The sequence below is a fragment of the Anoplolepis gracilipes genome, chromosome 9, assembly GCF_047496725.1.
Source record: "Anoplolepis gracilipes chromosome 9, ASM4749672v1, whole genome shotgun sequence".
Classification (NCBI taxonomy): Eukaryota; Metazoa; Arthropoda; class Insecta; order Hymenoptera; family Formicidae; genus Anoplolepis; species Anoplolepis gracilipes.
In genome coordinates, this window is record NC_132978.1 from 1,565,001 (window position 1) to 1,581,534 (window position 16,534).

The following is a 16,534-nucleotide window of genomic DNA, read 5'->3' on the forward strand; positions in this document are numbered from 1 at the left end:
ACAATTATATTTTAAACTTAGACTTATGATTTCGAGAGATATTGTATGGCCAGGAGCAGACTCTCTCTCTTTCTCTCTACGCTAAAAAGTAAGCTTATAATAAATTATCTGACGCTAATTTAAAGCACTGGAATAGTTTAGCTAATAGTTTAGCGACAAAACACATATTCTTTTGGGGAATTTATATCGAAATCTTAAAACGTTTTCATACAAGACTTTTATTGATTATCTGTTAATTATTACATCCACCTGTTAGCTCGAACGAATTTATCCTTGCATGAGGAAATGGATAATTTTAATTCAACCGTTAGAAATTAATTCTCTTACATTGTTTCGTAAATTTTGAAATTTTTTAACAAATATATTTTCAAAAAATGATATTATGTATAGACAAAGTAATATAGTTATATTCTCAAATTCGGTAATTTTCTTTTCTGCGATATTTGAATCACGAGTGAACATACCTTAACGTTAAACACATCACTAAATTGCACATTTATTTTCAATGCATTTTATTTGCGCATACTTTTTTTCAATCTATTCTCTCGTTGTTCCAAACTCCGGTATAAAACATCAGTTGTTTTGAATATTCTTTGATTACATCACGAATAAGAGCTGTTCTAAAGATGCAATAGGGCGTGGTTTCTTCCTGAAACGAGTTTTATCTGCAAGCTCCAGAATGTTGTGGAAAAGGTCGACTCGCACGCTCTAAATCGATAGACCACGAGAGCTCACCCGTCTTCTCCACGCAACTAAACACGCACGTTTTCCGCTGGCTATTTCTGCGCGTTGGTTCTCGTGGATACAGCCGTATCTCACAGTATGTGTCGTGAATATAAAAAATGCACCACTACGAATATGTACACGGAAAAGCGGCATTCAGTGCGCAAGCTCCAGAACCTTGACCCAACGAGAGCTTTTCGTCTCTCATACCAGTGCTCGGGGCTGACAAACTCGAGAGGATACACGAGGCCATTACACTTGCATCAAGATTTACCCTGATTTATTATATTTTGTTATAGCTTTTATATCTAAAAATATTAGTTTAAATGTCAATTTATATCAACGATTTTAATTTCCGAAATTAAATATATTATCGATTATATTCACACAATAACATTTTCCTCAAAAGGGAAAATTATTAGAAAAAATTGTTATGATTTGTAATTGTCGATAAATAAGAGATAATATATATTATAATCAGACTCTGTTAAATTATATAGAAGGTTTTCTACAAATTATTGAAAGAAATATCTTCTCTAAAATATTTAATTAAAAAACTTGTTAAACTCCCATTTAAAATGAAATAGACACCGTCTATTTCATTTTATAAACAAAATTTAAAACAACAGAAAAGAAATGATATCTACTATATCTATAATATAAGAATTGATAATTTTATATAAAAATATATAGTATAGAAATATAGTCAAGTTGTTCCCAGATTGAAATGCGAAATATTTATATTTTTCATGTTTTATAAGTATCATTATTCTCGAATATCTTCTACTCACTGACATTTTAATCTTCAAGATTCTTTTACAAATTCTAAGAAATATAACTATTAAAAGTGAGAGTTTATTGATGCGTAAAAAAATTATATCATTGCAGATGTTGCTTCTTTGAATGAATGCATGTTTTTCTGAGTATTATCGACTTTTTAAAAAATTTCGTGTTTACATGCACTGATTGTGAGATAATCTTAAGAAACGATATTTAATTAAATTGATTTATATATTATTGATCTACGTCAATTTCCAATTATTGTTTTTTGAACTATAAATATGTTTATGTTTCTATATAAATATAATCGAGATTTTTTTTAACAGATATCTAATTTCTATTTAATTTGTTAGTTTTCTGTAATGTTCGTAGCAATTTATTTGTATTATATCTCTAATTCCGTCTCATGTACAGGAATCTGGATTCCTTTTTCTATTTTGAATTTTATAAGTAAAATGACACAATGGAGAATACAATTATTTTTTTTAGCAGTATTACAGAAAGTATGCAAAGTTCTGATGACTTATATATCATAGAAGAATTTTTTTTAAGTTTGTTGATCAAAGAGATTGTTTTGAAAAAACGAATGAAAATTAGGAAAACCGAATATTTTATCAGTGAGATATAGTATAATCAAAAGGGGATTAAATATAACTAGACTTAAATAAGGACATTAAGCGTCTTGAACTGCTAAGCAATTTCGTTTTAAGAATGGATCGACGCAACTTTATCGCTTTACTTATCCTATAAAAAATGCCACTCCTTTGTTTCAATAGAACGTCATAACGTAGCTCCTCGATCTTTTCTTTGGTAAACAAGGTGTACTATGCGATCCCTTGGTATAAGTTTTGTATAACCAAGAAAAGGCGCGGACCTTGAGAAAGACTAAAGATTTTGGAGGAAAATTATAGCCAGATTCTGTTAAATTATATATAGAGTGTTTTTCATAATTTATCGAAAGAAATATCTGTCTTCGTAAAATATTAAATAAAAAGGCTTGTGGAGTCCTCATTTAAAATTAAATGGACGGTTTCTTATAAACAAAATTAAAAATTCTTTAAATTTTTTAATTTATATTTATATTTTCAGGATTTAACTTAACTCACGAAAAGTCTTTTATTTTAATGCACATAAAATTATCTATTAACATGATTTATTGTGAATTATATATACACATATATATAATAAATAAAAATTTAAAGAATTTTAAATTTTGTTTATAAGATACCGTCGATTTAATTTTAAATGGGAGTTTAACGAGTCTTTTAATTTAATATTTTAGAGCAGATATTTCTTTCAATAGTTTGTAGAAAACCTTCTATATAATTTAACAGAATCTGATTATAATATATATTATCTCTTATTTATCGATAATTACAAATATTTTATTTATATTTATTGAATAGAATTTATTTTTAGATCAAAATTGTTTTTATAATAGCCAACAGCTTATACCTATTTTTTATAATACTCAACACTAACGTCTTAAATTTAAATGGATTATTCTCAAACTTTTGTTTTATTAGCTTTTTCGTGAAAATATAATAAATTAACAGTTATCATGACAGTCATTTGAGGACTACAATATTTAGGGTTAATGATATTCAAGAATTATCGAATCTTGAGCGTGATGTAACGTCAAAGAAACCATATAATAGATCGACCTGACCCTGTTTCACTTATTACATAATGACAACGCGGAAAATCTTCGTATACCGATCCATCGACTTATTTCTAAGGCTTTAATCATTGTTTTCCATCCGTTATGTACAGAATATTTCTTTTTTTTCTAGTCGAGAAATTACTTTTCCGATGGAATATATATACTCTCATTATTATTTTCTTTTCAATTAAACAAATTTAATTTGCGTTATAAAAAGCAAAATCTTTTTAACTTTATTTAAGTATAAATTTTTTAAATGTTTCATTTATATTTATATTAATGTATATTTTATTTATACGTATATTGTCATGTATTGCAATGCAATCAATATTAAATTATGTATACTATAAATGTGATAAAAGTATAATTTATACGAATAATTATTGAACAACAGTAATAATTTAATTAAGAGAATAGCGAGAATATAAAGCAATAGATGCTCTTGCAAAATGTTCGAAGTCCCACAGACTTAATCGATCTCTATTATTAATATTTCTTCAAATATATTTATATTATTATTATTATTTTATAGTATTATTGCGTTCTCAGTAGATGCAAGAGCATTAATTCGTATAATCGTTCGTCTATCAAATTTCAAATTTAATAGATTGTAATATAAATAAATAATATAAATACGGATCGATAATTTAAAATTCTATTTATATTTTTATTTATATATTTGTCAATTTAATCTTAAAGTACATTTATTGCTATTGAAAGTGGAACCATTCGCCTGATGATCCATGAACAAGCAGAGAAACATCATGAATCTGGTAATCTGAGGAAAATCACGAGTGACGTACCACTCGTTGTTTAATCACACAGGCACGTCTTTATCCTGACGTGTTTATCCCGATGCCATAAGAAAAGTTGATAAATCCACGCGAATTCTCTCACCTTCGGAATTTCTCGTTACAACAGTCGGTTCATCCGATGGCTGATTGAATTCCGGATTGTTATGGATATATTCCGAGTCGTGAGATGACGAGATGGTTGATACTTCATTGCGCCTCATTTCTTTGATGTGGTTACTCGAGGGATATTCATTGTTGTTGGAATAATTTCGCCGGAAATTTAAACTATTAATGCTGACATTTATAGACAGAAGACGCTTCGTAAGATCGTCTGCGTATTCTTTCGATGCAGCGATTGTGTGTACATTGTTTGAGTCGTTTTTTCGATTGCTATTGATCAACTGGCGATTATCATTCTCATCTTGTTTTATCAATTCTTTTATATTGTCAAGAATATCAATCTTTGAAAAATTTATTTCCGCTTTGAAAGAATTATTGTGTTCAAAAGCGTGATGATTACTATCATTTATTTTTGAAATGTTAGATTTACGAACAGGATACTGTTTAGTGACATTATGTTTCTTTTTGTAATTACGATTTTCTTTTTCGTGATCGATAATCAGATTGGCGTCGATAACAGATTTTCCATTGAAATGTTCTTGTTTAGTTTTACTTTCAGTTGCTTTTGATGTCCACGTATTTTCAATGTCCAGCATATTTACAGGATCCATAAATTTTGGAGGCAGATCAATATTATTATTTCGAGTCTTTTCTTTGGTAATGTTTTTATGCAATTCACTCGACATCGAATTTTCCATGATCTTTGTCGAATTGAGCATCTTTTCTACTTTGATAGATGAATTATCGTATACGTTGGAAATCGTTATTTCATGTTTTGATAGATTTCGATTCTGAGCATGAGTTTCCATAAGAGAGTGTCTCAGTTTCAGTAACATCGCGTTCAGCGTTCTTTTCCGTTTCTCGTCTTGAGAATTGACGTTGGAATCATCTCCATCGTACGTCATGCGACTTAAAAGAGGTTTGTACGCGCGATTTATTTCAGTTGCCAGCAAGAAGTTCTCTTTCTCCCTCAAATCTGTTTTTTCTGACGGCATCGCGGCAATCAAGAACTGCAACTGCGGATCCGCCCGCAATCTTCCTCGTTCTATCAATCTCGGATTTGGTGGCTCCCATAAAAATATGTAATAGGCACTTAAGAGGATACCTACGAAACTCACCGAGAATAGATAGGCCATCACGGTGACTACGCGGATGATTTTTTTAGTCCCGCGATTTTCGTAAATCTCCGCATTTGTGTCTTTTGACACATCCGCCTGGACATCCGGTGCGTCCTGCGGCTTTGCCTCACCGCTACTCTCCACCTTGCTCATCTCACTTCGCGCGTGATTAACCTCTTCAGAGTGTCAATGCGAAAATTTTAAATGTTTTTTTGATTTTATTAGTCATAACTCTGCGTTCTTTCGCATTCTAGAAAAAAAACTTTCTTCTCTTCGCACCTCATCGCGGTGAAATTTTCTTGTTAAAATTTTTCAACAGGATTTTTCAGTGAATTATTCGCATACAAGAAAAACGGCGTCTTTCAACGATTTTTGGAGTTTTTTATCATCTGTCATTCGTGGTTGTATACAAGAAAACGAATTTGTTATCTTTCGTTTATTTTAGCGTTCTTTTCGTTTCTGGCACGCGTAAATGGTTTGACGTCACAAAATGTTTGTTGTTTTAAACACCCACAGACACACATAAATACATAGAGGGGTGAACGCGAAAGAGAGACGAAGAATTCACCGAGAGGAAACGTTCCGGTAGCGATGATACGTGCGACTGCAAGCTCCCGGCGTCCGGCGCGCTGCGGAAAAGTTCGACTTGCGACGTTTACGTCCACGTGTTCGCCCACACGCGCAAGCGTCCTCACGAACCTGCCGCATGGTTCGAATTTACCCCATGTCCTGCCAAGGGTTTATCGTTTCTCGAGTGACTTGTAGGAGCTTCTTTTACGAGTGCCCACTGTCATTCGTTTCGATATCGAAGACAGCATTTTGAGTATATTTTTATTATTCTGCCAATTTTTCATTCCACATGTTTGTTTATTGCCAAAAGTTGCATTAATCTTGCAAATTTTCATTTCGCGATTCTGCCTTTCTCGCATCGCTCTGTTTAAGCTGCAACGATCTCGAAGAATTTGTACTTGTAGAGTTTGTACTTGAAGTAAACAATTTCTGATCATCGGAATCCTCTTCTTCATATTCAGTAAAGATATTCCCATCGTCTTTCAAGGAATTCGGCGACTTTTCAACTATCCAACGGTTCGTATTTCCTTCTACCTTTTTTAAAGAAGATTCATCTGTATTTCCTGAAGGTCCTTCGAAAGATTTTACCTTTTGATTGTTTGCGGATAAATTATTACTCGCTGAGTTAAGTTGCTGCAGTAATCGATGCAGCCAAGTCCGAAAATATTCCTTCCTGATGATTTCGTTCTTGTTTCTCATGGATAAAGATCGAATATTTTCCGAATGTTTCTTCTCAGTCTTTAGGAATTTTTCAAACTTCTGGAAGTCGTTCATCGCGAATATGTTTCCGTTCAATCTTACATTAGAATCGGTTAGCATCGACGTCAGTTGCCATTCTCGATCTTTTTCCTTCTGCTGTACGTGATTGTTCGAGTTCCACCTGCTCGTCCCGGCGGAAGAAGATTCTGGCTTCAAAGAAAAAGCAGATCCTTTTGTAGTGGTTGAGGTATCCTCCTCCTTCTGTTCGGAATGTGTCTGTGAATTTTCAGTATTCGTTTTCATGGACAAAGTTGGGGACACTCTCTCCGATTCGAGTGAAACGAACGGCAAATTAGAAATGGACTGTTGTTCGTTGAGCAGTTGGAAGAATTGTGTTAATAAATTATTGGATCTTTCGAAGGAAGAAGATGATATGGGCGTCTGTTGATTCTGTTGCGCGATCAACGAATTCAATGCCGGCATCAATGTAGGTGTATGCAATAAAATGGCTAGCCTGTGTAAATAATTAATCATTTATCATAAATGAAATTTTCAAAAGATATTTACAAAATATATAATATATAATTATTCTTAATTATTCTTACTTTATTTATTTATTTTAAAAACGGCTTTATATTTTTTTCTTGCAAAATCTTATACTGTATGTCATGTAAAATTTAAAATAATTTTTTATATATTATATATTTTTATTATTCACACATATATATTCTCACATTCTTTCATCATTAATAACATTTGACACAAATATATAATTATAATCTTACAAAAAATAGAATAAAAAGTAAAATGAATGGAAAATAAAAACATTTTAAATACCTCAAGAGTTGTATTGTAAAATCGCTGGAATCTAAAATAGGATCAGTGGCTGATGAACGCATTATGGGATTGTACGTCGTGTGCACTGCGCTTCTTGGGGTCGGCGTTCTTCTTTCAATTGGCCGATTAGCATCGTACCCAGTTCTGGAAATAGGATTATATAAGTTTAAGAAACAATTTCTGATTTATTTACAATCACACATAAAAATAATTTAATAAATTTAAAAAATTCTATAAAGTTTAAATGTAATAAAAAAAAAATGAGATCAGGCAAAAAAAACAAATTTTTGTAGCTTTTCTATTTTTTTAAAAACGAGAGAAAAATATAATATATTTCTAAAATATAATACTTTTCCAAATTTAAGAAAATATTTAAAATTTAAATAATTTTTTAAATAAAAAAAAAATATATATATATATATATATATATACAAATTTTAAAAATATATACATATATTTATAAATATGTCTTTCTAACTTAAAAAATTTTTAAAGATTTGATCTCTTAATTTTATGAATTATTGTATATATTATAAGACTATACATACGTTAATAATTTTGAAAGTTTTCTCACAGTTTTCAATAATCGCTAATAATTTTCAATAATAAAATAGTATAAGAATATCTTTCAATTCTTAGAACTTTTTAAAATCTTTTTCTTCTTCTCACTGCATTATATTCCATAATATATTAGAGGATTATACCTCTGCATAGAAAGTCCTCTTCCACGTTGCAATTTTTCCCCGTCATCTCTTCGAGACGAGGAATTACCACGAAGTTCGTTCACTTCTTCCTTGTGAAACATTCTCAGGAAACTTGCATATTTCGGCGAGGATGTAAGTCTTTTCGCTCTTCCTTCCATCGTCATCATTCTGCCGTTTCTGATTCTGTTTCTGGTAGTCTTTTCTAGAATCGGTGCATTTTTTGTGCATGGCTTAATCCCTTCGGTCATTTTCCATTGATTCCATTGACTGCTAGTTTCTAGATTGAGTTTGGTCGTTGTCGATCGATCTTCTAATTCTAAATCGTCCAGTTTACGTTTACTACCGCGTCCTTGTCGATTTTGATTTTCTGTCGCGACGCTTGACTCTGGCAGGGCATTTTTCTGATAGTTGTTCGGTTGTGGATCGATCGATCGTTTATCGTTTTTATTTATTGTAACGCCATCGTCGTTGGGTTTGACGATCGTCGATTCTGTTGAATGTGAAGCTTTCTCTCTATCATTAATAATTTTACCGACGCTCTGGCACTCTTCCATCGACTGTTTCGAGCTGTGCCGTTTTATCACTGCGTTGTCGTTTCGGCCCAACGCAGTCCTGACGCAGTTCTGCAGAACCTGGACAATGTTTAATCCGCCGGATGTTATCACAAACTAAAATTACTGTATGGCAGATGGGTAATTTTATAACTTTTAAAAAAATTTTTTACTCTTTGAAATGTGAACTCTATAGACACTTTATGGCAGAATTTGAAAATTTAAAAAGCGATGAAGATATCTCTAAATAAATATGAAAGAAACGCTGTGTCATAAACTCACTCATCTTCACTCATATTTAGATATATAAATTGATGTCATAAATAACATCAATTTATATATCTAAATATGATGAAAGGATAGCTCTGTGAATAAATAAAGAAAGATGGATTGTTGAAATAAACGAAGATTGATCGTACTTGTTATTGATGTAGCGATAGTTATTTCGAGTGAAAGAAACTTATCATAAAAAAAATGTATACAATTACTGAATATTTTTTCTACAATAAAAAAAAGAATCTTTTGTTTTTGTATAAATACAATTTGTATAGTGAAAAATTTATACTTTTTAACGGGACTCTATATAACTGATAAAATGCTGCTGCATTTTGAAATTGGAACAATAGTAGACATAGTCGGACATTTTACGAGTCGATTATTTTGTTTGCTAGTCGCTATTTTGAGAATGTTAGCACGTTGGTCTGCTGGCAAAAAAATTGCCATAGTTTACTTAATATTTATCTGTGCAGCGTCTGTGAAACTAAACGTTCCCGGAAATAACATATAACGTTGTTGCATTCATAAACATGACATTCAGAACACAATAGTCCGGATAATTTGATTGCAGCTAAAACAAATTAATTTTAAATCATAGAAATCGTAGAGATACGAGTTCTATTACATTGCAGCTTGTGATTCACATAATATGAGTCGGCAATACATTAAGAAAGGGAAACATTGAAAAAATATTGACGGGACACAAATATACCAAAGTGCAGTTTATCTATTTCTTCGCGAGATTCGATTTTCACAGGTTTGAGATGTTGCATTAGCAGATGGAATCAGAATTACGTTTACTATCGATTTCAGTTATGCAACTGTCAATATCAATTTGTCGTTTATCATAACAGTTGTATAAGTGCACAGCAAAAGTTATGTAAGCTCAGAAAATGGAAGTAACTTATCTTTCATTTGTTGAAACTGCACTTAAAGATATATACTTGTATTATATCGTTGAAACTTAAAACAATTTAATCAAGACAAATTTAATTAACAAACGTTGTTGTTTGGTTGCAGGTTCTTTACGGTTACGCAGGAAGGAGCAAGCGGAGGATTTTGGAAACTAAGTTGTTCAGTCGTTCTTGGTAAGTTATTAAATCTCTGAAAAATTATTAACTTTTCCGCTTTTATTGAATTTTTTATTAAATCGCAATTCTTAATCACAATTTTACAAATGTAGAAAGAGGTTTATGACATATACGAATATGAAAAACTCAAAATATTACGCATACAGATTTATGCAATTATTATTATTAGTACAGTAATATAAAGAAGCAAGCGAAATCATAACGTTTCTTATTATTGATTGATTACCTTGGGCGAATTTTCTTTCTGTCTTGCTGGTTGCTGATTCACTGAACAGCCAGGGTTTTTGTCAGCAAAGCAACATTCGTGCTGAAATGATGCACAAGCTGGGCGATTATTATTTTTCTGCGAATTAACGTATTTTTCTCGTATCTCCGAGGGAATCCTCGTGGAACATGTTTGATTACCAACAGGAAACTTATTCCAATTATATGTCGTTGCACGCTATATCGAAAATCATAGTAAAATAAATTGAAAATGGTAAGAGTTCTGATTGAAATAATCTCGAATTAGGTGCAAAATCGAACCTGATTGTAAAATGCATTCTGGCATCCCATGAATCTATCGCGTTCAACGAGGGACGTTGATATTCTGGCTCTTATTAATTCTCTTTCGATTGCCGCGTAATTTTCGTTCATTTGTCTTATGTAATTCCTAAGTAAATTATTATATCTAGTCATATTAGCGTGGCAAGGCGATCGACAGAATCCGTTACGAGATTCGGTACAAAAAGGCGACACATTATTCCTGCACAAATAAAAATTTACATTATCAAGTCATTCAATGATATGAAAATTGAAAGAAAAGCTATAAATAAAAAGTGTTTTTGTTTGAAATACTGCAATCATTTTTTCGATTTTATTAAGATATTTTCTGTATTCTATCTTTTCGAGGAAAAAAATAATTTTTCTTTAGAAACAAGTATCAGAGGAAGGAATGTGTGAATTACAACTGATACATTTCAGTATATATATCTTGCGGTTCCAAGCGATCGCTGTCATCAAGAATGGTGAAGTTCACGTTGACTCGTAATCTGTGATTCAAGGGCAGAGAGGATAAATGTCTCATTAAGTGATTAGCGCGCAATAATTCCGGCAGGCGTATATCACAGTTTTGATTCGTGGCGAGCAATCGATCCCAGTAATTACATAGAAATTCGAGATCGCGTTGGATTCTTCGGTAAGGATTATCTGGTGGTTGTAAATAGATCGATCGTTTCGGCATGTTTACGTTATGTGAAAAAAGAACTGGGAATTTAGAGAGATACACGTTGACCTAAAAATGTGCTTGTATATAGGTTGTGGATCTTTTCTCGTGGATCGTTATTTGTTCTTTTAGCCACACCGATCGTAAGATTTTGCTCGTCGATTTTGCAATTTGAAATTATCTGTTATTCATAACGAGAGCGATAGTTAATTCCCAGTCATATAATTTTATATAAATCTCACTTTTATTGTTTCCTTTCAAAAAAATATAAATTATATTTTAAAATTTTCTTAAATGTAATTTAATAAATATGCAATTAAAGATTAGTGCGAATAGTTAATGTAATAATAATAATATTCTTTTTCTACAAAAGATGACTAATTATTACACAGTTATTACTCCGAAACGAGTGATATGATAAATTTATACATTTCTTGTTATTATAAGATAACATGTGTTTAGACGCAGTAATTTTATATTCATAATATTGCATATTGTGTAGTATTTTTGTGTTATGTCTGGAATCTGTCTGGTTTATTATCGTTTTCTGGATGAAGTTTAATGATTTTATTGGTTTTGCCCGCTTTCTCCGGTAACTAACGGGTGAAATAAAACATCATCGACATGAATAATAAAACTCATTAATTCGATATATCAATAAATATTTAGCGATTTTATCGATATTTTTTACAACGTATTCGTCAGATTATCAGAAATTGAAATATATGGTTGATGTCAAGACTGTGCGAATCATTACTCGCTGTTTCCTGTGTATATTTTTGCAACAGCGATCTGATAAATCTCTATCTATACGTATGTAGAACATATATCGAGAACGTGTACTGAAACATATTTATGGCAAACAAACTAAATAAAATCATTGTTTCGTTATCTTTGCATTATTTTCTTTTTAATCATTTAAAAAATTTTTACAATTGTTTTCATTTTTTTTCATCTCTCTCTTTCTGTTTTAAAAGAACAAGAAACTAATAAAAATTCTAATTTAATAAAATAAAAAACGTTACTTTGCAATAATAACGTCGATATGCTTATTTTATTATTTTATCATTTTTATTATTTTGAACAGATCATCTCTTTAATATTTCTCCCTGAAAAGAATAAAAATCAGTTTTTGCTATTTCATTAACATTTTTATTAAAATATAATTATGAATTTGTTTAAAAAAAATTAATGATGCTGATGAGAAAAATATATTTTTGTGCTCTGCATATTTTCAAGAATTAAGAAAACTGTCATAATGTCAGCGAATAAAAAATTTTTGCTATGGATAAGAAAAAAAAATTATAGCATTTTTATTTTCATAAATAACGAATATAAATATGACATTGAAATAAGCTCTTGTTAAGATTTGTGTAGCATATATTTTATATTTTCTTATGCTATGACATTTGTGGCACAAGTGGCAAGGTCCTAGTGATTGACAGCCACTGCTCGAGTGAACGACGCCGTAAATACTACACTCGAAACGAAGTATGGCGTTACTCGACAGACGAGAGAAAAGGTCCCAGTGTTTGATAAGATCGTGTGGCATGATCAGCTTTATGGTCAGGTCTCCAATACTTCCGGCAATGTAAGTAGTAACACTGTGTTAGGTTATACAATCGATAAGATACGTGAGTTTCTCGGGAACCCATCGTCAGTCGTCAACTTGACGTCGCGAATGTAAACATAATCCAACAACCTAACCTAACCAGGTTTTAATTCACATGGAGACTGCCATACCAGTTGAGAACTCAACCCTAACCTAATCTATATGATATCGATCACGTGGTGTTTTAGCAGACTCGTACTTAGGCGCGTTATAAAATGTGTTTATTGTGAATTGTGAGACACGGTTATTAATTAATATATTTTACGCTAACGGTTATACTCTAATTAATATACTTGCACTATATTATTATTTTTATTTATTTGTAATTAGTTGATACAAATTTTAATATTATTTCCTTTGATATTTCTTTTTCCTTATTGGGCACCAAAAGTATAAATATTCTTTACTGCGGTAAAATATATAAGCGAGTGCTGTTTACGTTGCTGCGTATTTAGTGTGATTTATTTCTCCATATAAATTGTAAGACATTGGAATCTCATTTCGTATGGCATTGTATGTACACAACAAACTGTCGTATCGATGCTAAATTCGATTAGACAGTCCCTTTTTATAGTGAATTTAATCGTGATCATTGAAATTGTTTATGTCAATCGCGATTAGTGACAAATAGTATTTTGGTTGGAAACGCACTTGTCATTTTTTACGTATATACATATATATGATGTAAATATCATATTTTGTCAATTAGTTATATTCTAACATTATTTCATTTGAAATTGCACACTGATTTGCTTAGAATACATTAGCAAGAGAAGAATAACACAAAGAAAAATATCTTGGTGAAAAAATCTTTCAACAATTTAACTTATTTTCTCAAGTACAAATGTTTATTTTAATTTTCCTTTTATTTTAATGCTTTTGGGACTTTTAATACTTGTATGATAGTCAAATTCAAAGTGATACACTTGAAAATGTTTACACAAGTAAAGGTTATTATCGACATTAGTACTTTCTAGTACTTTTACATCCTGTAAATATATTGGAAAGTTTATTTGTTTTACAGAATATTACAATTCTATAAACATAGACAATTTCTTACTTATAAAGATATTAACTATATTCATAAATATTAGTAGTTATTGTTAGTGTTTATGTATAATTTTATTTTTACATTACATTAACATTTTTTAACCGATATGATACTTGTTTAAAAGAGAAAAAGTTTATTAGGTTTAAACTATTATAGCAATCTGTGTGGGATATATAATATTCCATGCGTATTCTTATATCAAACTTAAAATGGAAGAAGAACAGTCTTTCCAACCAATCTTAAGCTCTCAAGAAGAGGACACTTTTCAGCAATTGAATACCGTGCCACTTGTATCCATATCACTTTTGCTCGGAGTAGGTATCTCGCTTACTGTGTCTCTTTAGATTTTGTTAAATATTTAATAGCTGGATTATATATATATTTGAGTATTTTTGTATCATAGGTTTCATTGGAAATTACTGGGATTGTATTTGTGTCTGTCTGGCCAGAAGAGCAAAGCAAATGTGACACATATTTTATATACTTATATTTACACTGTGCCTATTGGCTGATAGTCATGATGACGGACCATGTTGTCAAAGCGAGGCATCATAAGTTGCGTATTGATGGATATTTAGATTTCTACCAAATAACATATCGACTTATAAGAACGCCCCTTTTCATTACATCGTTGTGGAATACATGTTATTTGCTACTTGCTGTGATTTTACATCACACACACAAAGTCGACTATGAGCGATACTGCAAGGCGTCAGAGTGGTTCACGCCGCTTAACTATATTTTCGTTCTAACTAGTTTGGAACTTGTGATAATCGTGCCGGCTTATATTAATTATATCAGTAAGTATCTTACAAAGAAAGACATCCAATTAGACAGAAGAGAGGGAGAGTTTATTAGCAAAATAAACTTTGTGTATTCTCATATATATTTGAAAAGATATTGAAAGAATTTGATTATAAAAAAGGAAATGTTGAAAATAATTTTGAGATTTTTTTTATCAACATTTCTCTTAAAGAATAGATATTATAAGAATTTAGACATTAGAGCATTTTCAGAGTATGAACTTTAATACACTAACAATTTAAAGTATTATACCTGCTTTCTTGCCAATTCTATATAATTACGATTTATTCTTTCGTATAGAGAGAGTTATGAAATTCAATCAGTTACGTCCATTGCCCGACGTTACTCGCGACGAATGGATGTCACCCTTTACGCAGGATTCCTATTCCGGAATGGGGGAAGTCGGTTATCATCAGAGGGGAACAAATTTGGAAGAATTGCTAGAAAAACAGGCGGACTTGATAAGATATTTGAGAGATCACAATGTAAAGCTTAGTCACAGAATAATGCTATTAGCATCTCAGTGCAGAGCAATGGAACCGTAAGATAAAAAAAGGTGCAACCACATATTACTCTTATGAAGTGATAAACGAGATTCGTAATTATTTACAGTTATAGTATTAGATTAGTCGATTGCCTTGTTCAGTAATTTAATTTTCTAACACCGTGATATAATATATAATGTGTTAATTATTATATTATGAAATTGTATACTTGAGGTAGATATAATGTATCTTTCTCTCTCACCCATATATCAAAAAATCTTATATTGCTACATAAATTTACTAAAAAAAATTATCTTGCAAGAGAATTTTCAATTCTATTTTTATCTAATTAGTTACAATTTGTTTCTCTTTTGTATTACATATATTAAAACATATCTTAATCTATTATGTAAAGAATGTGTTACTTAATTATTTTTGCGCATACATCTTTTTAATATGATTGTATATTTATTCATAGATTTAACTGTAAATAATAGATTCAAGATAATAAAGTGTAAAAAAAATTTATAACACTTACCATATAACGTGTTGTTTGTACACGTACTATTATTGCAGTCGATAAGAATATATCAAATATATTCTTATAATGTCTTATTTGCTAACATATCAATGACAAAATTTTATGCATTCGATAAAAACGACAAAAGTAAACGCTGTGAAAAAAGAATACAAATATATATGCATTGTCAACTCAATAAAATATATATATTTTTTCCAGTAGCAACCATCGTTTTACATACATTATTATTTCGCATACACACAACATGAGACTATAAATAATTAGCCAAGCAGCAGTTTCCCTTAATAAAACTCAACTGTTGTCGCGCGCATCTCTCACATGTTACGATAATACATCCAAAATTTACATATAAATCTCAATTACGTTAACATTAACTCGGCGTGATATAATATTATACATTGCATTTTATTGGATCGCAAAAAGCAGTCGTTTTTTTATTGCAGCGATAGAAAGCAGAACCGATAAAAATGTCGCTATATTAAACTACGTTTTTTACTCGTAATTTATTTTGCATCCCGCGAAATTAAAATCACATATTTTTTCAACGTCTCATTATAAACTTGATAAATATATATATATCATATAGCCGCCTCTAACATGCAGTCGTACGAATAATAATATGAGTAAAAACTACATGGTGACAATAATATATATGTATAATATCTGCAGTTCTCTTAACGTAATAGTAACGATCGTATATAGGATATCTCGTAGCAGCAAAAATAACGCAAATTTTTCGTTTCACATTCGTACCCAGCGTTACTTTGCAGTCTTCCCGAATTTGTTGAAGAAATTATTGCCTCGCGCAGTATCACTTTTTTGCGAAATTTCCTTTAAAGCATTTTACGTGCCTGAGCAGCTACAATCATTCTTGTCTATTCCTTATTACGTATTCTAGGACTGTCTTCTTC

At 30.9% G+C, this 16,534-nt stretch overlaps 5 protein-coding genes across 8 annotated transcripts in view; 2 read left to right on the forward strand and 3 right to left on the reverse strand.

Annotated features, from left to right (window-relative positions):
* The window catches only part of LOC140669351 (uncharacterized), a 7,281-nt gene extending 1,493 nt beyond the window's left edge, over positions 1–5,788 (reverse strand). The window contains exon 1 of the mRNA XM_072899121.1: positions 4,064–5,788. Within this exon, the coding sequence (XP_072755222.1) occupies positions 4,064–5,351 (1,288 nt within the window). The 5' untranslated portion in view covers positions 5,352–5,788. The remainder of the gene's footprint in view (positions 1–4,063) is intronic.
* Positions 1–16,534, forward strand: part of Bai (transmembrane emp24 domain-containing protein bai) — a 95,531-nt gene that overhangs the window by 5,679 nt on the left and 73,318 nt on the right. Inside the window, exon 2 of the mRNA XM_072899137.1 lies at positions 9,856–9,923. Within this exon, the coding sequence (XP_072755238.1) occupies positions 9,856–9,923 (68 nt within the window). The remainder of the gene's footprint in view (positions 1–9,855; positions 9,924–16,534) is intronic.
* Positions 5,946–9,282, reverse strand: LOC140669258 (uncharacterized). The gene is made up of 4 exons (XM_072898915.1): positions 9,208–9,282; positions 8,009–8,640; positions 7,305–7,448; positions 5,946–6,981 (listed from the first exon to the last, which is right to left on the reverse strand). Exons 1-4 carry the CDS (start codon positions 9,280–9,282, stop codon positions 6,084–6,086), a joined length of 1,749 nt encoding a protein of 582 aa, XP_072755016.1. The 3' UTR covers positions 5,946–6,083.
* On the reverse strand, positions 10,138–12,016 carry LOC140669603 (uncharacterized). Its single transcript, XM_072899604.1, has 3 exons — positions 10,883–12,016; positions 10,452–10,671; positions 10,138–10,368 (listed from the first exon to the last, which is right to left on the reverse strand). Exons 1-3 carry the CDS (start codon positions 11,146–11,148, stop codon positions 10,138–10,140), a joined length of 717 nt encoding a protein of 238 aa, XP_072755705.1. The 5' UTR covers positions 11,149–12,016.
* On the forward strand, positions 12,558–15,803 carry LOC140669358 (transmembrane protein 192). 4 transcript variants are annotated; one of them, XM_072899141.1, is made up of 4 exons: positions 12,558–12,721; positions 13,950–14,107; positions 14,197–14,593; positions 14,898–15,803. In XM_072899141.1, the coding sequence occupies exons 2-4, from the start codon at positions 14,003–14,005 to the stop codon at positions 15,140–15,142; spliced, it is 747 nt and encodes a 248-aa protein (XP_072755242.1). In that variant the 5' UTR covers positions 12,558–12,721; positions 13,950–14,002; the 3' UTR covers positions 15,143–15,803. The 4 variants fall into 4 exon arrangements, with proteins under 4 accessions (XP_072755242.1, XP_072755244.1, XP_072755241.1 ...); XM_072899143.1 differs by lacking the exon at positions 12,558–12,721 and adding an exon at positions 13,091–13,222; XM_072899140.1 differs by lacking the exon at positions 12,558–12,721 and adding an exon at positions 13,099–13,255.